We start from the raw sequence: 25369 nt of genomic DNA, 5'->3' as shown, positions 1-25369 counted from the left end.
TCCTCATCCTGTCTTCGCCTCCCCCGTAGCTGGGATCAGAGGTGTGCACCACTCCTTCCAACAACTTAGGGCAATTCCTACTTTTTTCAGAACCTCTATGTTTTTCATCTGTAAGTTACTTTGAACAGCTATTAACAGACTTAGGAAATAAATGGCTATCTGTGTCTATGTACAATGCTCAATTCATTACTGTTAATCAAAGCAGTGGGAAGAGCCATGTGTGTGGCTCTTGGAACTAACCCAAGACCTTGGGCATGCTATACAAGTGCTGTGCATGCCAGTCCAGCATGTGTGTGTGTGTGTGTTAGCCTTCTTTTTGTTTGTTTTTGAGACAGGGCCTTGCTATCCAGCATAGCATTGAATTCAGTCCTCTTGCCTCAGCCTCCCCAGTGCTGGCACACACCTAACAAGCGCTTTTCAAGGCTGGGGATACAGCTCACTGGGTACAGTGTCTGCATGGTACCTGTGGCCCTGAATTGCATCCTCGTAACTGCTGTCACTCCCGCTTGTCTTTAGGTTGCATACCCCACCCCCCCACAGTCCCTTTTTGAGACAGGGTCTTACTGTGTAGACCAGTCTGGCCACAAACTTGCAGAGATTTGCCTCTGCCTCCTGAGTGCTGACAATAAAGGTGTTACTACCCAGCCCAGCCCAGCTGTTTTTTTTTTTTGTGTGTTTGTTTTTTTTGATAGGGTCTCTTGTAGCCCAGACTAGTTTCAAATTTACTATGTGGCTGAAGATAACCTTGAGATCCTCCAACTCCTAAGTGCTAGGATTACAGGAGCACCATTGTGCCTGGCTTTTAACATGACCTTTTTCTTTAGGAAAGTTTTATTTTTATTTTATGTGTGAATGCCTGCCTGTATGTATGTGTACCTCATGCATGCCTGGTGCTCAGGGAGACTAGAAGAGGGTATCAGATGGCTGAGAAGCCCATATTGGTGCTGGGAACCAAACCCAGGTCCTCTATAAGAGCAGCAAATGTACTTAACTCCCGAGCCATCTCTTTGCATTAGTCTCTTTGTGTGTGTGTGTGTGTGTGTGTGTGTGTGTGTGTGTGTGTGTGTGTGTGTGTGTGTGTGTTTTGTTTTTTTGAGACAGGGTTTCTGTGTAGCTCTGGCTATTCTGGAACTCACTTGGTAGATCAACACTCAGAGATCTTCCTGCTTCTGCCTCCCGAGTCATGGACTAAAGGTGGGCGCCACCACTGCCCAGCTAGTTTCTTTCTTTTTTTTTTTTTTTTTGGTTTTTCGAGACAGGGTTTCTCTGTGTAGCTTTGCGCCTTTCCTGGAACTCGCTTTGGAGACCAGGCTGGCCTCGAACTCACAGAGATCCGCCTGGCTCTGCCTCCCGAGTGCTGGGATTAAAGGCGTGCGCCACCACCGCCCGGCTTCATTTTTTTTTTTTAAAGTAGAAATTCAGGCATGGTGGTACATGCTGTAATCCTAGAAAGGACCTAGGTGGAGCTCAAGGTTGTTCTGGGCTACATGAGACCCTGTCTCAAACAAAAAACAAGAAATACTGTTTACTATGGGAGGCTGAGGCCTAAGAATGGGAAAGTTCAAGGCCAGCTTGAGCTCATAATAGCCCAAACCTTGCCTTAAAAAAACTTGCTTACCTTACAGTTGTAGCAAAGTTTAGTTTGCTTAGAAGAACAGAAATACCACACTTACACTAATTGCTTATGCCAATGCTGGAGAGGTGAAGCTGTAAAATTCTGAGGAGCCTTCTGGAGCCCTTTTATCTGTCGATGATGAACGCACCCCAGCAGGTATGGTAACTTGTTCAAATCCTCTGGGACATAATGGAGGGAGAGAACTGACCCCCTTAGGTTATCCTCCGCCCTCTCTATGCACACCATGGCGGACATGCACCCACACTACACACATTTAATAAATGTAATAAAAAATAGCCGGGCGGTGGTGGCGCACGCCTTTAATCCAGCACTCGGGAGGCAGAGGCAGGCGGATCTCTGTGAGTTTGAGGCCAGCCTGGTCTACATAGTTTCAGGACGGCCAGGCCTACACAGAGAAACCCTGCCTAGAAAAAAACAAAATAAAAAAAAAAAAGAAGAAAAACAAAAAAGAAATTGAAAAGAAACAAAACAAAACTGAGTTGTTCTGTAGAGCGCGCCATGTGGATGTGTGAGATGAGGCCGGCAATGTCGCAATCCTAATTCCCGCCCAGAGGAAGGTGCCGCCCCTTCGGGAGAGGGCAGCGGACGTGACGCAGAGCTCAGCAGGTCCTGCAGCCCGGCTGAAGTGCAGGCTCGGGCTCCATGTGCCTTCAGTCCCCGCCGGCCCAGGTCGCCGGCTTCTGCAGGCCCCAGGGGACCGCAGCGGTCCTGCCGCGCCTGCGCCCTAAGCGGAGTCATGTCCGGTAACGGCGGGGCGGCTGCAACCGTGGTGAGTCCTGAGCCGGTGACTCGCACTTCTCAGGGTTTTTTTTTGAATGCAGCGATTGGTCCGGGTTGCCATGCTCCGTCGTCTATTGGTCCGAATAGCTAGCTGTCATCCCCCGCGCCAGACCCTTTAAAGGGCCAGTAACTAGGTCGCCCCTAGGAAGTGAAGGCGAGAGCCTGAGCGGGGGGGGGGGGGGGGGGGGGGGGGGGGCGCGGAGTTGGGAATGGAAAGATGGTCCACTATGGGCTTCTGTCTGGATTTCCCTTGGCGTAAGGGATAGTGGGCCGGTAAAAGTGTATACACAGACAAGATCCTTTCACAAAGTAGGGGCCAAGGCAAATCCAGCTGCCTTGGAATACGATCCAATAGATTCATGGGAGAGCACACCCCCAAGTCTTAAAACTATATACAAACGTCTTGGATGTGTGCCTTCTCCCTTTCTCCGTTATGAAAGTCACCCAGCCCCAGCCACCCACAAAGTCACCAGCTGAGACACACTTGAATTACTACTGTGAATAGGCCTTGTCATTCCTTGTCTGCTGGAAAGCTCTGGACACTGAACCCTGAGGCCACTGACTGCCTGAGATAAGGCCGGGCTGTGAGACCTGCTTATCTCTTGCCCAAGCTGTGAGCAGCGGGAGTCTTTGCTAGTGAAGACATTTCAAGGCTCTGGATTAGGAGGAGGAAGATCTGGATTCTAGCACCCACTTTCTTCCTGTTCATAGCTGTGAGACCTTTAGCCAGTAATTTGACCTCTCTGCATCTCTGTGACACTTGGTGGAAGTACCTACCCTGTCTAACCTAGGAGGGTTGTTGAGGGCAATATGCAAGGACATGGCTCAAGCCTTTAAGTGATAGTGCTCCATTCACCAGGCTGGTCTCAGACTCCTGGACTGGGGTGATTCTCCCAGTTATCAGTTTATTGAGTGTCGAGACTGCAGACATGTGCCACCATGCCCTGTATGTCTTATTCTGAATTTTATTTAATTACTGTTATCATTATCGTGTATGTGTTTGTGCCTGTGGATACATGCCACAGTGCAAGTGTGGAATGGACGATAACTTTTGGAAGTGAGTTCTCCTTCCATAGAATCTGGGGATAGAACTTAATATCATCTGGTTTGTACAGCAAACACTTCTGCTGGCTGAGCCATTGTGCCAGCCCAAATACTTTTTGTTTGTTTGTTCTGGAGACAGGGTTTCTCCGTGTAACAGCCCTGGCTGTCCTGGAACTCTATTTGTAGAATTTGGCTTCAAATTCACAGAGATTTGCCTACCTCTGCCTCCTAAGTGCTGGGATTAAAGGCATGTGCCACCTGCCCAACTCCAAATACTTTTTAAAAAAATTAATTGATTATGCCTGGCAATGGTGGCACATGCATGCCTTTAATCCCAGCAGAGTTAGGCGGATCTCTGAGTTTGCTTTATGTGTATAGGTGTTTTGCTTGAATGCATGTCTGTGTGAACTACATGTGTGCCCAACAGAGGCCAGAAGAGGGAACCAGATCCCCTGGAACTGAAGTTACATTACAGACAGTTGTGACCCTTGTGTGGGTACTGGGACTTGAACCTAGGTCCTCTGGGAGAACAACCAGTGCTTTAATCAGGGAACCATCTCTCCAGCCCCTCACCTCACAATGCTTTTTTTGGGGGAAGGGATTGAGACAGGGTTGCTCTGTGTAGTCTTGGATGTCCTGGAACTCGTAGACCAGGCTGGCCTAGAACTCAGAGATCTGCCTGCCTCTGCCTCCCTAGTGCTGGGATTAAAGACATGCATGTGCCACCACTGCCCAGGTTTATTTATTTATTTTTTAAGATTTATTTATTTATTATGTATACAGTGTTCTACCTGCATGTATCCCTGCAGGCCAGAAGAGGGCACCAGATCTCATTAAAGATGGTTGTGAGCCACCATCTAGTTGCTGGGAATTGAACTCAGGACCTCTGGAAGAATGGCGAGTGCTCCTAACATCTGAGCCATCTCTCTAGCCCCCAATACTTTTTTTTTTTAAATGGAACAGTTGGACTTGCTATACTGGCTCAGTTAATTTAAGAAATTGCTTGAACCTAGCCATTCCTTTCTGTGGGCTCCCTGTGGCCTAGAATTTGTGTTGAATATTTCAAGCCTAGCTAAATTACAAAGACAATCTCAGAGTCATTTGTTGGAGGAATAATCCCAGTAGAGTAGAGTGGAGTCCAAGAGCAAGTTTTCACCTCCTCTGGTGACCAAGAACCTGAGTGTCTGATACCAGTGAACCTGTGGGATGAGGGGCCCAGTGCAGGGAAAGTGGGCAGTTTCTACAGTGGCTCCAGTCAGCAGAAAGAAATAAGACCTTTGTGTCAGACTGCAGAACCCAGTTCTACCTGCTTGGCACTAAACACTTTTCTTTTTTTTTTGGTTTTTCGAGACAGGGTTTCTCTGTGTAGCTTTGCGCCTGTCCTGGAACTAACTTCGTAGCCCAGGCTGGCCTCGAACTCACAGAGATCCGCCTGGCTCTGCCTCCCGAGTGCTGGGATTAAAGGCGTGCGCCACCACCGCCCGGCCTAAACACTTTTCTTTATCCAAGGCACTGTGACAGGAGGAAGAGGTGTGTCCCTTTGAGCTCTTGGCTCTGGCTTGGACATCAGAGAAAGCGTTTAGACAAATGAATGTTAAGTAGTTTATCCTCATAGTCTTATGGGGCATCTTGAGGCATTAGGTGGCCTTTCATTTAACAGGTCCTTGATGGGATGATGTTCCCAAAGTCCCCCAGTCAAGAGGATGAACAGGACTATACATTAGATACACCTCAGTCCTTATAGGGGTACATCCTTGCCAGGGTAAGGAACCCTTAGTGTCTGACCTAGGGGTTAGTGAGGCTTTCTCAAGTGCCTGAGTTGTTGTGGACAGTGACCCTGTCCTCTAGTGATGTGTGACTTCAGCTGTCCTGCCCCAGCCTCTTGCAGGCCCCACCCTCCGACAGGGCCCACCCTCACTGTGCTTAGGCTGATGGGCCTTATCATTTTACCCACCTGGCTGTGTGCAGCCCTCCCACTGAGAACAGCCTTGGCCAGGCTAGGCTTTGGGGCTCAGTGTCCCAGTGGCTGCTGCTACCATACCGGATCCTTTGACAGCTTTCCTCTGGTCTCTGCTTCTCTGGATCCTGCAGAAGGGCAGAAGGTACCGAGGAAGGTTAAAAGAGCAGTCGTGGGAGTCTTTCCCTGTTTGAAGACTCACGGGGCCAGAGGGCCTGGGGGGTCCTTTCTCCTAAGCGTGTGGTCCTGGTTCTTGGAGAAGGTGTCGTGAACCGACTGTAACCTGGGGACTTCCTTCCGCAGGAAAACAACGGCTCCAAGATGAGGGTGATCCGAGTGGGAACCCGGAAGAGCCAGGTGAGTACGGACGCGGGGAGTTGCCAGAAGAGTTCTAATACTCACAAGGCCACCAGTTGAGGGGACCCAGAGGGTTAGTTCCTAGCATAGGGGAAATAAAGAATGCCTGGGAGACAATCTCATAGGGAAAGGCAGTTTACTTCCTCTGAAGTCAAGCCCCTGGACCAGGGAAGTGGTTGGGGTACAGAGAAAGGACTCCCAAGCCAGGCCCTTCTTCTTCTCATCCCCATGTGAGAAGTGTAGTCCCCCCGCCTTTTTTTTTTTTTTTAATCTTTCTTGACCCATATGAGGATTTGAGCCTGGGGCCACTAGTGGCCAGGGAAGGGCAGGAACGATCCAAGTCTCTCCCCAGCTGGCTCGCATACAGACGGACACTGTGGTGGCGATGCTGAAAACCTTGCACCCTGGCATGCAGTTTGAAATCAGTAAGTTTTCTCGAGAGCGGTGAATGGCAGTGAACAGGAAGCCAGTGAATGGGGGAACACGGCATTTTTGGCCTTGCCCAAAGTCAAAGCCTGTTTGTGAGAATCTGTTTTGGCTGCTTGCAGATGGAGGGATGGCCTCCTGTGCGCATGTTCACCTCCGACTGCCTGGGCTAGCCTGGCACTTACTACCTTCTGCCTTGGGTCTTTTTATGAACGTGTCTGCTTTTTCCATTAGTGTGTGTATTCCTAGAGGGTAGGAGCTGGGACTTACGTGCCTCTGACCCCAACTGTGAATCTTAGCACAGTGCTGAACCAGTGGTGACAATAGATGCTAATTAATGGGTGCCTGACTGACTCTCTCCTCAGTTGCTATGTCTACCACAGGGGACAAGATTCTAGATACTGCACTCTCTAAGGTAATGGCCGTCCCCATTCCTGCCCTTCCAGTCCCTCTCCCCACTTCTTCCCCAAGAGGGTCACTCTGAGGCTCTTTTTGGCAGATTGGAGAGAAAAGCTTGTTTACCAAGGAGCTAGAATACGCCCTGGAGAAAAATGAGTAAGTGAGAATGGGAGAGCATGGCACTCCTCCGGTTTCTTGCTAGAACCCCAAAGTGGCCTCCCAATATTAGCAGGACTGTTGGGTTAGGCGTTAAGCCTAAGGCGCTCATAGGCTTCCACAAAGGAGAGCGTCTTGTTTGGGAGCCCCCTAACTGCCTAGAATATGAGACTGGCTGGGGAAATGGGGTAGCAGTTGAGAGGACAGCAGACCTCAAGGTCCTTAGGTCTTAGGATGGCCTCTTCTGAAGAGCTGTAGTCAAAGCTCGGTGGGTGGAGAAGGGTAAGGTCAACTCCTCAAAGCCGCTCTCTGTGTCCTCCCCTCTCGTCTCTAGAGTGGACCTGGTTGTTCATTCCCTGAAGGATGTGCCCACTATACTACCTCCTGGCTTTACCATTGGAGCCATCTGCAAGTAGGAGTTATGCATTGGAGGGGTCTGGGGAGGGGCTTAACCCCAATGGGAGTCTTTGGCTTTTCCCCTTTGGGACTTTGCCACGTAGCCCTCTGCTGTGAAGGTTGTCCGTCATTAAGCATGGCAGAAAACTGGAAAAGCCAATTGGTTGGCTAGTTAGAGTGCCTGGAGTTGGGCTCAGTGGCACAGGCCTATAATCCCAGCCACTAGGGATAGCTAAATTAGGAGGATCAGAGGTTCACTGCCTGCCTGGGCTAGAGTCATTTCAACCAGCCTGAGAACGCAGTGAGATTGTGTCTCAAGGTGTGGGGTGCAAGAAGGCTAGTTTACGATGGCTTAGCTGGTAAAGACATTTGCTTCCAAGCCTGATGACTGAATTTAATCCCTGGGGTCCACATGGGGGAAGGGGAAAATAGAAGCCCTAAGTTGTCATCTGTCTGACACACACATGCCATGGCATTCGTACTCTTCCACCCTATAAATAAAAATTAAAACAATCAGCCGGGCATTGGTGGTGCATGCCTTTTTTTTTTTTTTTTTTTTTTTTTTTTTTTTTTTTTTGGTTTTTCGAGACAGGGTTTCTCTGTGTAGCTTTGTGCCTTTCCTGGAACTTACTTTGTAGACTAAGCTGGCCTGGAACTCACAGAGATCCACCTGCCTCTGCCTCCTGAGTGCTGGGATTAAAGGCTCCCAGGCGGATCTCTGTGAGTTCCAGGCCAGCCTTGTCTACAGAGCGAGATCCAGGACAGGCACCAAAACTACATGGAGAAACCCTGTTTCAAAAAACAAAAAACAAAAACAAAACAACCCAAAATAAATTAATTAATTAATTAATTAAACAATCAAGAAAGAAAGCAAAACACAAAACCTTTTAAAAAGAAAATAAAGACAGGCCTGGTGGCTCACACCTATAATCTCAGCATTCAGGAGTCTGATACAGGAGGATTATTGTGAATTTGAGGCTACCCTAGGGGTACATAGTAAATTTTTGGGCTAGAGTTAAACCCTGTTTCCAAATAATAATTTTATTTCATCATTTGCTCTCCAGACGGGAAAACCCTTGTGATGCTGTTGTCTTTCACCCAAAATTTATTGGAAAGACCCTAGAAACCTTGCCAGAGAAGAGGTGAGTGGGGCCTGGTGTGCAGAAGACAGAGGGATGGGCAGTGGAGAACGGTGGGCAGCTCTTGTTAAATTGTATTCCACACTCTCTCTCTGAGCAGCGCCGTGGGAACCAGCTCCCTGAGGAGAGTGGCCCAGCTACAGAGAAAGTTCCCACACCTGGAATTCAAGAGCATTGTATCCTTCACAAGAGAAGGTCTAGAGTACTCCTGAGGGTCCTGAGTCTAGAAGGACCTTCCAAAGCAAGTGGTCCTGGGGGGCAGTGGGTTATCTGTCTTTCCACCCATCCATCCATCCATCTATCCATCCATCCATAGTTCTTCAATGTTTTCTTAAACTCTGGCAGGTGCCTGGCCACGAGGATAATTATAAAATACTCTTCCTGCTTATATAGTCAACATGTTAGTTAGAGAGACAGACAGGCATTGACAATACAAGTGATACTGATCAGTAATTACTTCTGGGTGGCCGGGGTGGAAGGTGCTCCTATTTTTATTTTTTATGCTACTAAATGGTTTTGATTTTTACAGTGACTATGTGGTGTGTTTCATAAAACTAATTTTAAAAACAGTATGTCCTGGGGCTGGAGAGATGGCTCAGTGGTTAAAAGCACTGGTTGCTTTTCCAGAGGACCCTGGTTCAACTCCCAGCACTCACATGGTGGCTCACAACTTTCTCTTACTTCAGCTCTAGGGGATCTGATGCCCTCTTCTGGCTTCTGCAGACATACATGCATGCAAAACACCCATACATATAAAACTAAAATAGTATGTTCCAGTCAGATGTGGTGGCATATGCCTTTAATCCCAGCACTCTGGAGGCAGAGGCAGGCAGATCTCCATGAGATCAAGGCCACCCTGGTCTATAAAGTAAGTCCCAGTCCAGCCCCACAACACTGTGAGATCCTGTCCCAAAAGTCTTTAAAAGTCAGCTGAAGGGGAAAAGAGACTGTGGAACAGAAGGCGCACTGTGTGAGTCCTGATTTCTCCTTAGCATGTCTCCACAGCGGGGAAACCTCAACACCCGGCTACGGAAGCTCGATGAGCAGCAGGAGTTCAGTGCCGTTATCCTGGCTGTAGCAGGCCTACAGCGCATGGGCTGGCAGAACCGGGTGGGGCAGGTAGGGGCTGCCCCTTCCATTCCATTTAATCTGCCTTTCTCTCCTGACTTTTACCTTCGTGACCATTCTGCCAGTAACACTAACAAGCCAGAAGTAAGCCCAGGCTAGATTAGAGGCCAGATCATGCTTGTACCTCCCTCAGGCTTCCCAATTGGCAAACCCTAGCTCACTGCTTTTGGACACCCCACCATTCTGTCTGTTTTGCCTTCACAGATCTTGCACCCAGAGGAATGCATGTATGCTGTGGGTCAGGTAAGTTTGCCTGGAGAGAGCTTTGTTCATGTGCCCCTTCAAGAACCTGGGTTCATAGCCTTTGACATCTTCTCCCCACCAAATACAATGCTCAGGGAGGGGTGGGCTTTGGCAAGCAGAAGACCCTGGGAAGCAGTAGAAGAGGGGTGGTTTCCATGTTCAGCTCCATGGCTGGAGAAAGAGCAGGCCCGGTTTTCCTTTAGGGAGCCCTAGCGGTGGAAGTGCGAGCCAAGGACCAGGATATCTTGGAACTTGTCAGTGTGTTGCATGATCCTGAGACTCTGCTTCGCTGCATTGCTGAAAGGGCCTTTCTGAGGCACCTGGTAAGACTTGGGGTCCTCCCATGGTGGTGTGAGGACTTGGGGAATCAGGAAGGGCAGTAGGAGGTTTCTCAGGTAAGTGCTCTGTAATGTAATGGTAACTCAGAGTTGTGGAGAGAGGACCTTGGTCTGCCCCAGCAGCCCTTTCAGTTCATGTCCTTAGAGCTCAAGGGACTTGTCATTGCAGGAAGGAGGCTGTAGCGTGCCAGTAGCAGTGCATACAGTGATGAGCGATGGGCAAGTAAGCAGGGAGAATGGATGGGGTGTGTGTGTGGCATTTCTGTGTGCACCCAAACGTCTAAGCAACTTTCTCTGAATATGTGGTACAACCCATTCTATTTCCTAGCTGTACCTGACTGGAGGAGTCTGGAGTCTAGACGGCTCAGATAGCATGCAAGAGACCATGCAGACTACCATCCAGGTCCCTTTTCAGGTATTTATTGACTGGGAGATGGAGGAATAAACACAAGTACTTATAACCTTCCCTCTCACCAAATTTTAACTCCTTCCGTCATCCAGCATGAAGATGGTCCAGAGGATGACCCGCAGCTGGTTGGAATCACTGCCCGGAACATTCCAAGAGGAGCCCAGCTAGCTGCTGAAAACCTGGGCATCAGCCTGGCCAGCTTGTTGCTGAACAAAGGAGCCAAGAACATTCTGGATGTTGCACGGCAGCTTAATGATGCGCACTAACTGGTCTATAGGGTACAGGCACCCCGGCTGCCTCTTTCCAGTGCCTACATCTAGCTTCCAAGTGCCCTGTGCTCCCTAACTTTGGGGGGTGACTATCCCAGGAGATTGAACCACAGGGTGTTGAGACTTCCAGAGACATGCCTCACCTTGGGGCTTTGATGACTGCCTTTCCTCGTCAGTAGTTGGGGCTTCATCTCTTAGAAAAAGTCCATGCCAATCTTTGAATATAACCAATGCCACTAATAATTAAACCAGCTCTGAATGTGGTTGTTGTTTTGGTGGAGTTGGGGGAAGATATAAACCCAAAGTCCTTTAAACCTGAATTTTGAATCTGGGACTTCTCTGTTGTAAAAACAAACAAATAAAAACCTTTGACTACTTCATGTTATCAAAATATATCCAAGGAAGTACCAAGGAAACAGAGAAAACAGCCTGCCTGTCTCCAGTAGCAGGAGCTACTTGTATTAGACTTCCCATTCCCACTGCCCAAAGAAAGTAAGGGAACTTACCCTATAGTCCCACTTTCCACCACAACATGGCTAGAGCCAGGCACACGGCTCTACCACGCAACCATATAACCCCAGCCCCGGGCCTACAGCAATTCAAAATTAAAACAAGACACTCCATTTTTAAAAAACCAAACAATCCTTTAATAAAATTAGCCCATCGAAACTCCCCACTACCTAAGGTTCTAAACTTGGGATAGCTGCAAAATTCCAGTTCAGAAGCCAACAGAGGCTCAGTCCAGAGAGGGATTCACCGACTTGTGCTGGTATCTAGGTGTTTGGGTTGAGTTGAGTCGCTGGGGAGAAAAAGGGATGGCGAGGCCCGGCTGCCAGTCTCCTGCGGCAGGAACACAGCTCTTCTGTCCACAGGCCTGTAAGCTTCTCCCAAACCCTTTCCAGGAGGCATCCTGGGGAAAATCGGTTCGTAATACAGTGATTTTTGTCCCGGCCACACCACACACCGGCCTAATGAATGAAGATGGGGGAAACTGGTTTGAGAGGCCAGCAAGGGGGATATACAGGACCAAACCATATGATCCACTTCTCTTCTTCACCAAAGCCTGGTAATCAAGTCACTTGGGGAAGGTCCAGGCGAGGGCTAAGCACCAAGCTGAAGAAAAGACGCCCAGGTTGCAGCTGCGGAGGGACTCACCTTCAGGCCCACCTCGGCCGTACGTCACAGCAAAAAGACGAGACTTCTGGAAGGTGTCGCAGCCTCTCCGCGCGGCCCATCGAAGGCGGAGATCGGCGAAGCTCCGGGATGGATGGGCAGGTGCGGCGGCGCCCGCGTCCTCCGTGGCTGACCCGGAGGCCGTGCAGGGGCAAAGGGAGGCAGAAACGCGCGAGGGCAGAAGAAACAGGGGAGAGAACGGGGACGAGGCGGCCCGGCCCGCGGCCCTAAGTGGCTCAGCTCTTTCTGTGAGGGAAGTGGTGGCCCTGAAAAGGGCCTTTGTGGAGGTGTGGGGAGGGCTGGGCGGCCACGGCGCGGCTCCCTTAGTACTCCTGCGAGGCCTGGGTGGCCTTCTTGCCGCCCGCCGGCGCCTTGGGCCCCACGGTGGCGCTGGTCTTCTTGGGCAGCAGCACGGCCTGGATGTTGGGCAGGACGCCGCCCTGCGCGATCGTCACGCCGCCCAGGAGCTTGTTGAGCTCCTCGTCGTTGCGGATGGCCAGCTGCAGGTGGCGCGGGATGATGCGCGTCTTCTTGTTGTCCCGGGCCGCGTTGCCCGCCAGCTCCAGGATCTCGGCCGTCAGGTACTCGAGCACGGCCGCCAGGTAGACCGGGGCGCCTGCGCCCACGCGCTCGGCATAGTGGCCCTTCCGCAGCAGCCGGTGCACGCGGCCTACCGGGAACTGCAGGCCGGCGCGCGATGAGCGCGACTTGGCCTTGGCGCGGGCCTTGCCTCCGGTCTTGCCGCGACCCGACATCGTGTACGAGGTAGAAGGGCAGAGAGAGAGAAAGAGCGAACGCCGACGAAGCAGACCAACTGCCAACCGCCGCAGTCAACTGTCGCCGCGCGCGGGCGAGCTCGCCCTTATAAACTCACTGGACACGCCCCCGCGCCCGCCTGATTGGCTCTTTTCCTTCACACCGGCCTCTGGTTGGTTACAATTAACCCTTCGGTGACGCGCCTAGGCGGAGAGAGCTCGCCCAGCGATTGGTCCAATTTGAAAACCTTTTACCCGGGGAAGAAAGCAAGGCGGAGTAGCCGCGAGCAGGAGGCTAATCACCCGTGCGAGTGGCCAATCCGTATTAAGCGCGCGAAATTTAAACGCTACTGAGCGCACCCAGAACCGGAAGACAAGGAGGGAGGAGTCTGGAGCCACCTCTACGGTCTCTGGGAAATCTGGGCCGGCCTAGGGTTTTAAAGGAAAAGGGTCAGCTGGGCGCTGGTGCTGCACGCCTTTAATCCCAGCGTTCAGGAGACAGAGGCAAGTGGATCTCAGTTCAAGGTCAGCCTGGTAACAGAGTGAGTTCCAGGACAGCTAGGGCTACACGGGAAAACCCTGTCTCGGGTTTTCTCCTCCCAGGGCAGGGCATTCCCACTCCCTCCTCAAATCTGGCAAAGGGAGGGTTTAAAGGAGAAAAAAAGTGAGGCTGGGCGTGGTGGTGCACGCCTTTAATCCCAGCGCTCTGAGGCAGAGGCGGTCTCTGAGGTCAAGGCCAGTCTGGTCTACAAAGTGAGTAGTGAGTTCCAGTACAGCTAGGGCTGTTAAACAGAGAAACCTTGTCTCAGAAAAAAAAGAGAGAGAGAGAGAGAGAGAGAGAGAGAGAGAGAGAGAGAGAGAGAGAGAGAAGAAATAAAACCTGAGAGTTCAGTTCTATGTCGGAAAACTGAGCGTTGTGATCCTTTGTTTTACCACAAGTTAGTATTTTAATATTTATTCAACATGTTCTGTCTGGTTTCAGTTCTGTCACTTCTTGCAGGAAAGGGTCTGATGGGGCAGAGGTAGGCATCCTATTGGAAAAGGTACCCACCCCAATCCTTCCAACTGATCCTAAAATACCCATATGAAAAATAAATATATCAGGCTGGGGATATAGTTCAGTGGTAGAGCACTTAAGTACAAGGAAGCCCTGAGTTCAATCCTCAAGCACCTCAAAGGTTAGGAGAAAAAAAAGAGGGAGAGGAGTGGATACACCTACAGGAGCAAGTAAAAGACAACCCTTTATTGTCACCATTTTGAGCACATGGCCCTGCCTCTGCTCTTCCTAATCAGAACACTTAATTTTAAAGTCAAATGTGAGGTTACCTCAGAGTATAGGGCCCTAACTCTAGCCCTAGCTCAGGTTCTCTCTCAGGGTCCAGCAAATTCCTGTAGAATCAGGGCTCTGAAAGTTGAGCTGTGAATATTTGCATAAAAGCTGCTACATCTCCCCTTACGAGGCTGCAGATAGGACAGAAAGGGAGAGGGTAGCAAGCTAAAGAAATCCATAGGCAAAGTCCAACCAATGGACTTTAAATCCAATAAGGTCCAGGTCAATATCCACAGGTGATGGGAGAAGCTGAAAACAAAACTGAAAAATGAACAGTCAGAGTCTGGACCAGAAGGCAGTCTTGGACCAAACAGAGGCTGGTCCTGAGTGAGGTCCAATGGAGACCAATGGAGACCATGTGGTAAAGGACAATCTTCAGGGAACTCAGACATCATAGAAGAGTCGGACAAGCTGGTAACGGATGGAGAAGGTCACGGCACTGCTCAGGATCTGGAAGGAGAAATGGACTGGAATAAGAACCCAGGTAAAATAGAGACAAGAAAATGTACGTAATTACCCCACCCTCAATTGTACCTGCAATAGCAGCAAGAGCAGTGTGAGGTTTCTCTCGTGTATGGGCCCAAAGACTTTAAGCAGCAAGTTGATGAGGGTCATGTTGTTACATTCAGTGAAGGCACCATCCTCACCCTCACCTCGGTGGACTGTCACTAGCCGGAGGCTCTCTGCTACCTGGAGGGGCCGGATGTGAAGACAACTTCTGATACACACATTTCATCAACAGGGAATCTTCTTGATGCTTCCAAACTCCCCTTGGGTCTGAGAAGGCCTAGGTTTCCCCTGTCCCAAGTTAAGGATGGTGGCCTGGGGCCTTACCTACTTGTTACCTTGTTACCTTTAAAATAAAGGTGCCCAAGAAAGAGAGGCTCTTGGTCTTGAACTTGGAATAGCTCATCTCTAGTTTGCCTGTCTTCGTATTGAGTCTGTAAAGGGAAGATGATTTCATGTGATTGAATCACTACTCAGAGAACTTTCCACCCTGGGTTACTGAGCAGAGTACTGAGTACTTAAGCACTGGGGTTTGTTTCTGGCTCAGTTGCTTACATCTGGGTGATAGAAACTGTTGTAAGCATTACACATTATGTAAGTAAATGGGCTTTGTAAATTAGAATGGGCTACCCACATACACTTCTCCCTTCTCTTCCCTCCTCTTCTTACACAGGAAATGTGGAGGCTGGCTTTACCCACCCAAAATGAAAAGCTGTAATGACCCTTTGAAGCCCCGGAATGGCTACCTGGGTATACGGTGTCTCGGGCAGGGGATGATGTGAAAGAGCTGAGGCAGTGAGTAGAGGAAATTGAATACTTGTGGCATAAAGAAGAGTAGCATGGTCTTGCTGAAGTGTCCCAAGATTCCCACCACGGCAAAGGTCATGCCGGCAAAATAACAGAAGGTATCTCCCACAAACACCTGTGACGGGTACCTGTATGGGAGAGAGGAGCTGAGCCGAGGGCAAGAGTCACCACTGACCCTTTCTTTCACATCACACTCTCAGCAACAGGCTAGTCCTGACCCTGAGTTCTAGGAGCAAGGCTGTTCCAGAAACTCTGCAGGACCCAAGGCCCCAAATTCATCCATTCCTGGGGGCTCCATAACATTTGTTCCCAACTACTGCAGGTAGACAGCAACCCATAATAAGTACCAGGCTGGGGTGTGGCTTAGTGATAAAGTAGTCACCTAGCAAGCACAAGGTCATAAATTCAATCCCTAGCACTATGGTGTATGTGTGGTGGGGTGAGGGGTGGTATCTAATTGCACACGCTTGTAATTCCAGCTGTTATTGAAGGCAGGAATTCAGTCTTGACCAACACAATAAGTTCAGTGCCAACCTGGGTAACTTAAGTGAGAGCGTGCGCGCACACGCGCGCGCGCGCGCGCACACACACACACACACACACACACACACACACACACACACACACGCCACCCCAATCTCAAAAGAAAAACTAAAGGGCTGGGGATACAGCTAAGTAGTAGTGCTTGTCTAGCATTTTTAAGACCCCCAGATTCACTCCCCTGTACCATAAATACACAAATGCTCGTGCTCACACACAGAACAACAGGAATGGCAAACCACTACCAACGGAAGACCCAGGAATACCCAACAAAGATAGGCACAATTTTAGTCTCTTCATGAGAAGCCAGGTTATGACTATCCCTCCCACATATCTCTTATCCATAGGCCTACTTACCAGTTATGGTACAGCAATCCCAAGGTGGTAAAAAAAAATGGTATCATGAAGTATAGGGAAAAGACATGATCATCCCGATAATCACCTTTGGAGCAGAGTAAAAAGGAAGAAGTTAGAACCCACATTCCCTATGCACCTTGGTCTTATCTGTGTCTAATTTATGTTCCCAGCCATTAGGAACACCTCACCCAAGTCACTTTCAAGACCAACGCTTCCCCCACCCTGACCCCCACTGGTCTACAACTTCCCATGTAGCCAAGTCTGGCCTCCACCTCCCACGCACCGGGATTACAGGTATTTGCCACCATCCCCAGCTCTAACTTCCCCTTTCACATCACCCAGGCAATTCCCAATACTCTAGCACTTTCGCTGAGGCTTCCAAAAAGGCTAGTGACTGTCTTAAATGTGAAAGTCCAGTTGGGGTTTGAACACCAGTTTTACTTCCTAGCTGTGTGAATTTGAATATGACACACTGAATTTCTCTAAGCTTCCATTTTCTCATCTGTCAAACTGGATAAAGCAAGTTCCACAAAGTCATCGTCCGATTTAAAGGAGATAATGCTTTAAAAGTGCTTGGCTTTAGCTGGGGGCAGGGAAGGTACACATGCCTTTAAACTCAGCACTTGGATCTCTGTGAGTTCCAGGGCTACACGGTACAGCCATGTCTCAAAACAAAACCAAGTGCTTAGTTTTAATAAGCACTTGTTGATGTCCATCAACTAAAGACAACCAGAAATATCTAATAGTCAAACCTGGGTTTACTTAGAAACTAAGACTTCTGTAACCACAAACCACAGGGAACCATAAAACATATCACTCAAAGGAGTACTGAGGAGCTTGTTTTAGGATTTGTTTTGGGTAATTTGGGAGAGGAAAAAGGAAGTAGAGATGCACTGTGAATTGGGAGCTCTCAGAAGGCATGAGTAATTTTTTGTTATTGTTGTGGGGTTTTTTTTGTTTTTTTTTTTTTTTTTTTGGTTTTTCAAGACATTGAGACAGGGTTTCTCTGTGTAGCTTTGTGCCTTTCCTGGAACTCACTTGGTAGCCCAGGCTGGTCTCGAACTCCCAGAGATCCGCCTGCCTCTGCCTCCCGAGTGCTGGGATTAAAGGCGTGCGCCACCACCACCCGGCTGTTGTTTTGTTTTTTGAGATGGAGTTTCTCTGTGTAGCTCTGGAACCTGTCCTGGAACTCACTCTGTAGACCAGGCTGGCCTTGAACTCACAGAGATCAGCCTGCCTCTGCCTCCTGAGTGGGCATGAGTAATTTTTAATATATATTTTTTCAATCTAAGAAGTAGGAGGAAGTCAGGTGTAGTGCACATGCCTGTAATCCCAGCGCCTGGGAGCCAGGTGTAGTGGCACATACCTATAATTCAAGTGCTCAGGAGACAGATAAAGATGACCATGGGTTTGAGGCCAGCCAGGGTTACATTAGCAAGACTATCTCAAAATAACAAAACAAAAAAAGTGGGAAGAACTGAATTGTTATTGGAAAAAAGCTGTACCCTCTCATGTTAGCTGAAAGAGGATCCTGGTCATTTTTATGTTTCTCAGTCAGTGTTCTGGCTTGCCTGTACTCAGGCATAGCTATGAAGGGAGGAGTCTTTGTTTTTGTCTGTGTGTGTGTGTGTGTGTGTGTGTGTGTGTGTGTGTGTGTGTGTCTTTTTCCACTGTGGTCAGAAGGTGAGTGACCCTTTCTGATGCTGGGGTTCTGTGCAGCTGTTTATCTCCAATAGAAATCATTGGTCTAGGCACGCCAATCAAGCTATAGATGGCAGCACTGCTGTTCCTCCTCATGTTTAACTCCCTGCTGGTGTTTGCAAGGTAAATAGCTTCCATTCTAAAACCGCTTTTGTGTTTGCCCTTCCCCTGGGAATTCTCTAAATCCACACCAGGCAATTCCCTTAACAGGCAGGCATCTCTTTCCCCGTCTCCAGTCCCACCTACCTCCCAGCTCCACTAGGTTGAAGACGATGATGGAAGCAGAGATGACTAGTGACTGACCAGCCTCTAGGCCATTGATTCCCGCTAGGATGTTGATGGCATTGGTACAGAACACCGCAAGCAGTCCCATGTAGACATAGTACAGGATCCCTGGGGACACAGAATCAGAGTTAGAGCTACCTAGGGAAGTAGGATTTGGATTTTTTTTTGAGAACAGAGGGCAGGATGAATGAAAGGATCTGAATAGGCAAGGCCTAGTAGCACAGGTCTATAATTCCAGCTACTTGGAAGGCTGGGACAGGAGGATTACCAGTTTAAGGCCTGCTTGGGCTAAGTAAGTTCAAAGCAACTTAGTGAGTGACCATGTTTTGAAAATTTTAAAGACATGTATTTTATGTATATGGGTACTTTGTCTGCGTGTACATCTGCTCACCAGAAGAAGGCATCAGACAGTAATGAGCTGCCATGTGGGTGCTGGGAATTGAACTCAGGACCTTTGGAAGAACAGTGAGTGCTCTAAACCACTGAGCCATCTCCCCAGTCCCCCTAATTTGAAATTTTTAGAAAATGGAAAAAATAGAAAGGAAAAGCTTTGGTATAGCTCAGAGTGCTTGCCTGGCAAGCATCAGATCTTAGGTTCAATTCCTTGATACAGGAAGGAAAAAAAGGATAGGAAAGAATGAGGAAAGGAAAAAAGAGAAATCTGAGTAGACACAGGGACATAAAAGGCATACTTGATGGAGAATACAGAACATTAGGAAGGGTGTTCTATTGGGATCTCAGAGGGAAGGGTACCCTGAAGTCGGTGCCAGAGGGGCACCAGTGACAGGGCTACTCACCCAAGTCCAGATGCAGGCCAAGAATCCAGCGGAAGGGCTTGGGCACCACGATGGTTGTATTGCCAAAGTTAGTGAAGTAGACCATGAGGAGAGGTAGTGAGGCGGCTGTGGGTAGCAGCAGCTTATGGCGCCAGCGTAGATTGAGTACATCATCGGCGAAGCCCAGGAAAATCATGCAGCAGATGGCAAGCAGGGCACCTATCAGGGCCACAAACTGGGGACGGCTCGGGCAAATCAGGACTCAAGCCTGCTACCCGCCCTTCAAGAAGTCCTGCTTCCTGTCTCTTCTTTTGGAGTAGAGGACTGAACCCGGGGCTTTGGGCATACTAGGGAGGCTCTATCACTGAGCTATAATCATCAGTCCAAGAATTCCTGTCTCTACAGTTGGGTCCACAAGCACCCTCTGCCCAAATCCAAATAACCCCAACTCAAGTAAGTACCCGGCCTCAGCCAACCGTCCGCACTAGTGCACTTACTTCATGGTGGGGGAAGGCCTTACACTGCTGCTCCACAAAGCAGTTCAGGAAGGGGAAAGGGATGAAGCAGAAGAGGATGATAAGGAAAACAGCACCGCTGATCACTCCCTGGGACTCTGGGCTGAGGCCCAGCAGCAACCGGTGGAGGAGGAAAAGGAAAGGGGCGTGGTCACTCACTATTGCAGGGGTTACAGTAACCCAGAGTGGCTTTCTTCCCAGGATTTTGTTTTGTTGGGGAGTAGGGAGAGTGTGCACAGGGAAGAGGATACCACTGCTAGAAGTCCTAACACCCAAAGGTCCCATTCCGTCCTTTCCAGGATAAGACAATTCTATCACCCCACCCCCACCCGCCAGAGTTCTGGGTTGCCCAGGTTAGCTCTCTCCGGCCAGCGCAAAGGCAAAAGCACCTCAGTTCTCGCCCCTGTCCTGCACAACCTGGCCCCCCTAACCCAGGACACTCGTGTGCCGTTAACTCACATCTGCTGCCGGCTGAGCTTGTTGAGGTCCTGGCCACAGAGGCGCGCGGCGATAAAGTGGCTACGAAAGGCAGGGATGAGGGTGACCGTAGCCACAAATCCCAGCAACGAGCCGATGAAATTCACCAGCAGCGGCAGCGGCAGCTCCGGGAAGGCCCACATGGTGACCCGCCAGGGGCCGCCGCTCCGCCGCCTACTCAGCTAACTGGCAAATCCGGCACAATCCCAGAGGCCTCGGCAGTCGGCAGTGCAGCTCCCTTACACGCAGAGCATTCCCGCGCCAGCAGGAACAAAACCCAACTATGACCTGACCCTCCCTCCTGACCTGCAAGAGGCTCTATGAAGCAACCTCGGCTCTGCCTCGCTGCACCTACCCATTGTTTCCGCCCGGATCTTAATTGCAAAAGAACTATCGCTGCTGAAGACCGAGGCACCATTTTTAAAACGGGCACTAGAGCTGGACGAGTGGTGTTATTTTAAACTAAACTTTTGATCGAGAGGAGTGGCATCATTAGAGTTTTGGAAACTCAACAGAAGAAAAGATAAGTGGATACTCTCGGAACATCATATTGTACAGCTCAAAGCGGAAATACGCTTTGCCCAGTTCCAACATGAACGCTCCCTTGTACCACGTGGCTGACACAGCTTGTTCTGTAGTTCCACGTCGTCCCCCACGCAGGTCGGGCTTAAAGGGCTAGCAGCCTGAGCTTAATCTAGGATGCCCCGGGGCTGGAAAATATGGCTACTGAAAGCCTGTGGTCTAGAGAGAAAAGAGTGTGGAACCACGCCTGCTCTTTGCAGGAAAATTGTTGCCAAGGTAAACACTGCTTCCAGAAACGCAGCCACAATTTGAAGGGATTTTGTAAATTCGAAAGCTCAGACACTCGAAATGCCCCTCCCATTTTTTTTTTTCTTGTTCACGATCCAGGTACTTTTCCCTCAACAACCCACCCACCTTCTGCCTCCACTATAGCAGTTTGTTGCTGGGCAACCCACGGCTGCATTTCGCCACTGAGGGAGCTGTTTGTGCGTTCGGGTACTGGATTTAAGCAGGGACTTTAACTTGGTGTTGGATCACAGCACTGTGCCAAGCTCTCAAAACACGGACACAAACAAGCATTCGAAAGAGCAAAGGAGGCAGGAGAGCTTAACCATACCTCTGGTGACCCTGTGGGTCTCCAGTCAGGTTTCTTCTTCCAAGTCACTTGCCTTTTGACACCTATTCTTCGGCAAGCAGCAGTTCACTGAAACACTGATCTCTTAGGTGGCAAATGTTTCCCATTCCTCAGAGAGGGATCCACCACAGAGAATTAGGAAGTTGACCATAGCATGGTATTTTGTCCATCCCATTTAAATATAGCACGCTCCTAGAGTCAAGGTGAGATTGACATTTTTAAGGTAAAAGATAATCTTTCCTTTTCCTCCAAACCATCCAACAGTTAGGAAATGCCCCTTCTACTTGAAAATGGCTCATATTAACCCTAAAGCCCCCAACACGCTCTCTCTCTCTCTCTCTCTCTCTCTCTCTCTCTCTCTCTCTCTCTCTCTCTCTCACACACACACACACACACACATTTACTCGATAGTATATACTAAGTTTTGTTTTTCTATGTGTGTACACATTCAAGCAAACACCAGGGAGGAAAATGTTTCCCTTTCCGCTGGTGTCCCCTGAGGGTTAGGACGCAAAGATATCTATGTACAAGGCATCATTGAACATGATGAGTGAGTCTAGAAAAGATATAGAGAGCGATAGATAGGAGTACACGGAAGTGAGAGGGCCCTGGGGTGTATTATCTTATAATATTTCTGTAGTGAGAGGGTAAGGGTCTTCCAAATGGGGAATGTGAGCTACGCGGCGGAGCAGGTGGGAAGGCGGAGCTTGCAGGATTCCCAGGAGGGAGCACTCATCTATCTTGTTGATCAGGAGTAGGCTGAGACTCCCTGGAGGTGTGAGGGACAGTCTGTATCATTTTTTTTAATTATTATTTTTATTTGGAGGCCAATCCTAATGAATCTTTTCCAACCTGGCTTAAGCCGTAAAATCTCTTTGTGTCTTTCTTCTCCAGAAATCATTTTCTTACCCAGCACCCATCTAGGAAGGTAAGAGTTCTTGTTTGAAGACAAGGCATTAGGGATTTATCAGCTACATGGACATGTTACTCTCAGAAGTGGTGACTTGGATACTTGTCATATAATCTGAATAATTGCTCCCGTGGTGGTAGTGCTCCCTTGATGGACAGAGAAAGAAACAAATACATGGCTCACTTGAAATTTTGTGTCTCTCCTGGTCATAGTTCAAACGTGCCGTCATCGCGGGGACTCACAGATCTGTTGAGTTGTGGTTGTCCCTGTACTGAGCAGACAGCACACATCTCCTAAGCAGCCAAGTGCCTCCCAGGAAGCAAGGCCAACCTACCATTAAATCAATTGCCTGACAAAGCCAAGCTCAGAAATGTTTCACTGGGCAAAGCCTGGGGCTCTGAAACTAGCAAGGTCTGCCGTGGTCCTGTCCTTTTCTTCCTACCTTTCTCTTCTCACTCCAGCTAGCAAAACTCATCAACTGAAAGTAAAACTGAACGTCTCCCATTCCACTGGGCTGACATGGATTTTGAAAAGTGGAAATAATATAGAAATTCTTAGTGTCCATTTGGCTGGTCTGGAACTTGTGGCAATCCTCCTGCTTCTCCTGCCTGAATGCTGGTATTATACGTACCATCACATCCAGCCTAGAATTCTGGTTCTTTTTTTTTTTTTTTTTTTTTAAAGAAAATGTGGTCTGTTGTTAAAGTTTTCCTGCCTGGCCCACAGTCAGGATAAATCTCTCTCACCTGCCAGTCCCACAGCCTCTCAGACCCGACCAAGTAAACATAGAGACTTATACTGGTTACAAACTGTATGGCCGTGGCAGGCTTCTTGCTAACTGTTCTTACAGCTTAAATTAATCCACTTTTATTAATCTATACCTTGCCACATGGCTCGTGGCTTACCGGCATCTTCACATGCTGTTTCTCATCATGGCAGCTGGCAGTGTCTCCCTCACCCAGCTTCCTGTTCTCTCCATTCTCCTCTGTTAGTCCTGCCTATACTTCCTGCCTGGCCACTGACCAATCAGTGATTTATTTATTGACCAATCAGCAACACATTTGCCATGCAGAACATCCCACAGCAGTGGTCCATATACACAATGGAGTACTACTCAGCAGAGAAAAACAATGACAGCATGAAATCTGCAGGCAAATGGATGGAACTAGAAAATATTATCCTGAGTTAGGTGACCCAGACCCAGAGGGACAAACATGGTATGTACTCACTTATAAGTGGATACTAGATATAAAGCAAAGAACAATCAGACTGTAACCCACAGATCCAGGGAGGCTACATAGCAGGGGGACCCTAGGATGACTGTGACTTATAATAAGTTTTGGTTTTATTCAATCACTGGGCAAGCATCAGTGAAACATTTCACTATTAGGATAAGAATTTGTACTGTATCAAGCTGATGATAGAAAATAAAATAAAATAAAGATTTATTTATTTATGTTTATGAATGTTTTATCTGTATGTACACCTTTATGCCAGAAGAGGGCATCAGATCCCACTATATATAGTTGGAAGTCACTATGTGGTTGGTGGGAATTGAACTCAGAACCTCTGGAAGAGCAGTCAGTACTCTTAACTGCTGAGTCATCTTTTTGGAACTCACTCTGTAGCCCAGGATGGCCTCGAACTCACAGAGATCCGCCTGCCTCTGCCTCCTGAGTGCTGGGATTAACAGCGCCTGGCTTTCTTTCTTTTTCTTTTTCTTTTCTTTCTTTCTTTCTTTTTTTTTTTTTTTTTGAGTTATGGTTCTTAAACTTGACTGACAATTTGTAGAGAGGTTGGGAAAAATGCTCAGACAAATTTCTGAACAGGGTAGAAATTCTCAGTATTACTACAAAAAAAGGAAGGAAAGTATGATTCAAGTGATACCTTCATGTGGAATAAATATCATTTTAAGGTGTGTTACATTTGTGTATGCTGTGGGACATTTGTTTAATGATGCAAAGATGTGTTGCATTCTTTTATGTTGCCTTTGTTTAGCTGTGTTACTGTGCCTATTTAAAACACCTGATTGGTCTAATAAAGAGCTGAATGGCCAATAGCAAGGCAGCAGAAAGGATATGCAGGGCTGGCAGGCAGAGAGAATAAATAGGAGAAAAAGAGGAACCAGGAAGCAAGAGAGATCAAGGAGTAAGAAAAGTAGAGACTAGCCACCCAACCGGCCACGGAGTAAGAGTGGAAGTAAGATACACAGAAATAAGAGAAAGGAAAAAACTCAGGGGCAAAAGGTAGACGGCATAATTGTAGTTAAGAAAAGCTGGTTAGAAACAAGCCAAGCTAAGGCCAGGTATTTATAAAAAAGAATAAGTCTCTGTGTGTGATTTACTTGGGAGCTGGGTGGTAGACCTCTCAAAAGAGCCAAAAAAGTAAAAAAGTGAAAAACAGCCAATAACACCTTTTTCCTCCTTAAAGAGCTTGGACAAACTGAATACAACCAAGGTCAACCTGAAATCTAAGATGAGTGGTCATCATCAACTCAGTTTCATGCTGCTCACGGGTTTTGGTCCTGGTGTTTGTCCCCTTTGTAGTTAGATTCCTTGTCCTTCTCTAATTTTTTGTTTGTCTGTTTTATTTGGTACGTAGCCTAGATTGGTCTTGAATTAGAATCTCCTGCCACTGTCTCCCATGTGCAAGCTGAGATTATAGATGTGAGCCACCATGCCCTGCCCAAGTGAAGCTAACTTCTCTGAGGCTACCTGAGCCTCAACCACTGAGGTGCCACTTATGACAGGTTGCCTTGATGCAGCCTCTTCCTTTTCCTTTTTGCAGTGCTAGGAGAGGAACCGCAGCCTCGTTCATGTTAAGCCAGGCCTCTACCACTGAGCTATACTCCAAACCCTCTGGACTGTTTTCTGTTAAGACATTTTAAGACAGGGTCTTACATATTCCAGACTGGGCTTGAATTTACTAAGTAATCCATATTGCCAGCCTGACTTTGAACTTCTGACCTTTCTACCTTGCCTCCACCTCCTGAGGGTTGAGTCACAGTTGTGTGCCACCATGCCTAGTTTATGTGATGCTCAGTTTCGAACTCAAGGCTTTGTGTGTGCTAAGCTAGGATTTTACCAACTGAGCTTGACTTCTAGCTCCTAGATAACTGAGGTGGGGGCATGGTGGTTGCACCCTTTTAACCCCAGCACTCAAGATGCAGAAGCAGGAGGACCTCTATGAGTTCAAGGACAGCCTGATCTACATAGGGAGTTCCAAGCCAGCCAGGGCTACATAGTGAGACCCTGTCTCAAAAAACAAAACAACAGCAACAAAAGTGACAACTGGCACATCTCTATGGCATGAGAAACTCCTAAGTGCTGTTGGGAATACAGTGATAAAAATACAGTTGCTGCCTTCAAAGACTACTTCAGCATAATTAAGATACATTCATTGA

At 48.4% G+C, this 25369-nt stretch overlaps 3 protein-coding genes across 6 annotated transcripts; 1 reads left to right on the top strand and 2 right to left on the bottom strand.

Annotated features, from left to right (window-relative positions):
* The first annotated feature begins 2211 nt into the window (after positions 1-2211).
* Positions 2212-11057, top strand: Hmbs (hydroxymethylbilane synthase). 2 transcript variants are annotated; one of them, XM_052757992.1, is made up of 14 exons: positions 2212-2405; positions 5721-5774; positions 6127-6199; positions 6566-6615; positions 6700-6755; positions 7090-7167; positions 8216-8293; positions 8391-8466; positions 9296-9409; positions 9623-9661; positions 9865-9984; positions 10169-10222; positions 10328-10414; positions 10501-11057. In XM_052757992.1, the coding sequence occupies exons 1-14, from the start codon at positions 2373-2375 to the stop codon at positions 10672-10674; spliced, it is 1086 nt and encodes a 361-aa protein (XP_052613952.1). In that variant the 5' UTR covers positions 2212-2372; the 3' UTR covers positions 10675-11057. The 2 variants fall into 2 exon arrangements, with proteins under 2 accessions (XP_052613952.1, XP_052613963.1); XM_052758003.1 differs by lacking the exon at positions 6127-6199.
* A 239-nt stretch (positions 11058-11296) lies between these two features.
* On the bottom strand, positions 11297-13709 carry LOC128122435 (histone H2AX). Its single transcript, XM_052758017.1, has one exon. The coding sequence runs from the start codon at positions 12603-12605 to the stop codon at positions 12174-12176; it is 432 nt and encodes a 143-aa protein (XP_052613977.1). The 5' UTR covers positions 12606-13709; the 3' UTR covers positions 11297-12173.
* Positions 13710-13828: 119 nt separating this feature from the next.
* Dpagt1 (dolichyl-phosphate N-acetylglucosaminephosphotransferase 1) lies at positions 13829-20454 on the bottom strand. Of its 3 annotated transcripts, XM_052757968.1 has the most exons (9): positions 19883-20450; positions 19406-19526; positions 18930-19143; positions 18094-18240; positions 16147-16231; positions 15189-15377; positions 14789-14876; positions 14470-14625; positions 13829-14385 (listed from the first exon to the last, which is right to left on the bottom strand). In XM_052757968.1, the coding sequence occupies exons 1-9, from the start codon at positions 20041-20043 to the stop codon at positions 14320-14322; spliced, it is 1227 nt and encodes a 408-aa protein (XP_052613928.1). In that variant the 5' UTR covers positions 20044-20450; the 3' UTR covers positions 13829-14319. The 3 variants fall into 3 exon arrangements, with proteins under 3 accessions (XP_052613928.1, XP_052613939.1, XP_052613934.1); XM_052757979.1 differs by lacking the exon at positions 13829-14385 and having other exon boundaries at positions 14513-14625; positions 14770-14876; positions 19883-20454; XM_052757974.1 differs by lacking the exon at positions 13829-14385 and having other exon boundaries at positions 14513-14625; positions 14781-14876; positions 19883-20454.
* Positions 20455-25369: the final 4915 nt, after the last annotated feature.

This window comes from Peromyscus californicus, unplaced genomic scaffold (genome assembly GCF_007827085.1).
Source record: "Peromyscus californicus insignis strain IS unplaced genomic scaffold, ASM782708v3 Scaffold_11__1_contigs__length_118956290, whole genome shotgun sequence".
NCBI lineage: Eukaryota > Metazoa > Chordata > Mammalia > Rodentia > Cricetidae > Peromyscus > Peromyscus californicus.
This window is presented reverse-complemented; position numbering and strand designations above follow the sequence as displayed.

What these genes read in the sequence shown, in the direction of transcription:
- Hmbs (XM_052757992.1), top strand. Translation starts at nt 2,373, where the DNA reads ATGTCCGGTAACGGCGGGGCGGCTGCAACCGTG. An exon ending in TGGGAACCCGGAAGAGCCAG is followed by an intron (nt 5,775 to 6,126) that starts GTGAGTACGGAC and finishes GTCTCTCCCCAG; the next exon opens with CTGGCTCGCATACAGACGGA. An exon ending in TGGCATGCAGTTTGAAATCA is followed by an intron (nt 6,200 to 6,565) that starts GTAAGTTTTCTC and finishes CTCTCTCCTCAG; the next exon opens with TTGCTATGTCTACCACAGGG.
- LOC128122435 (XM_052758017.1), bottom strand. Translation starts at nt 12,605, where the DNA reads ATGTCGGGTCGCGGCAAGACCGGAGGCAAGGCCCGCGCCAAGGCCAAG.
- Dpagt1 (XM_052757968.1), bottom strand. Translation starts at nt 20,043, where the DNA reads ATGTGGGCCTTCCCGGAGCTGCCGCTGCCGCTGCTGGTGAATTTCATC. An exon ending in CAACCTAGTGGAGCTGGGAG is followed by an intron (nt 16,232 to 18,093) that starts GTAGGTGGGACT and finishes TCTGCTCCAAAG; the next exon opens with GTGATTATCGGGATGATCAT. An exon ending in TGGGCACCTTTATTTTAAAG is followed by an intron (nt 14,626 to 14,788) that starts GTAACAAGGTAA and finishes CGGCCCCTCCAG; the next exon opens with GTAGCAGAGAGCCTCCGGCT.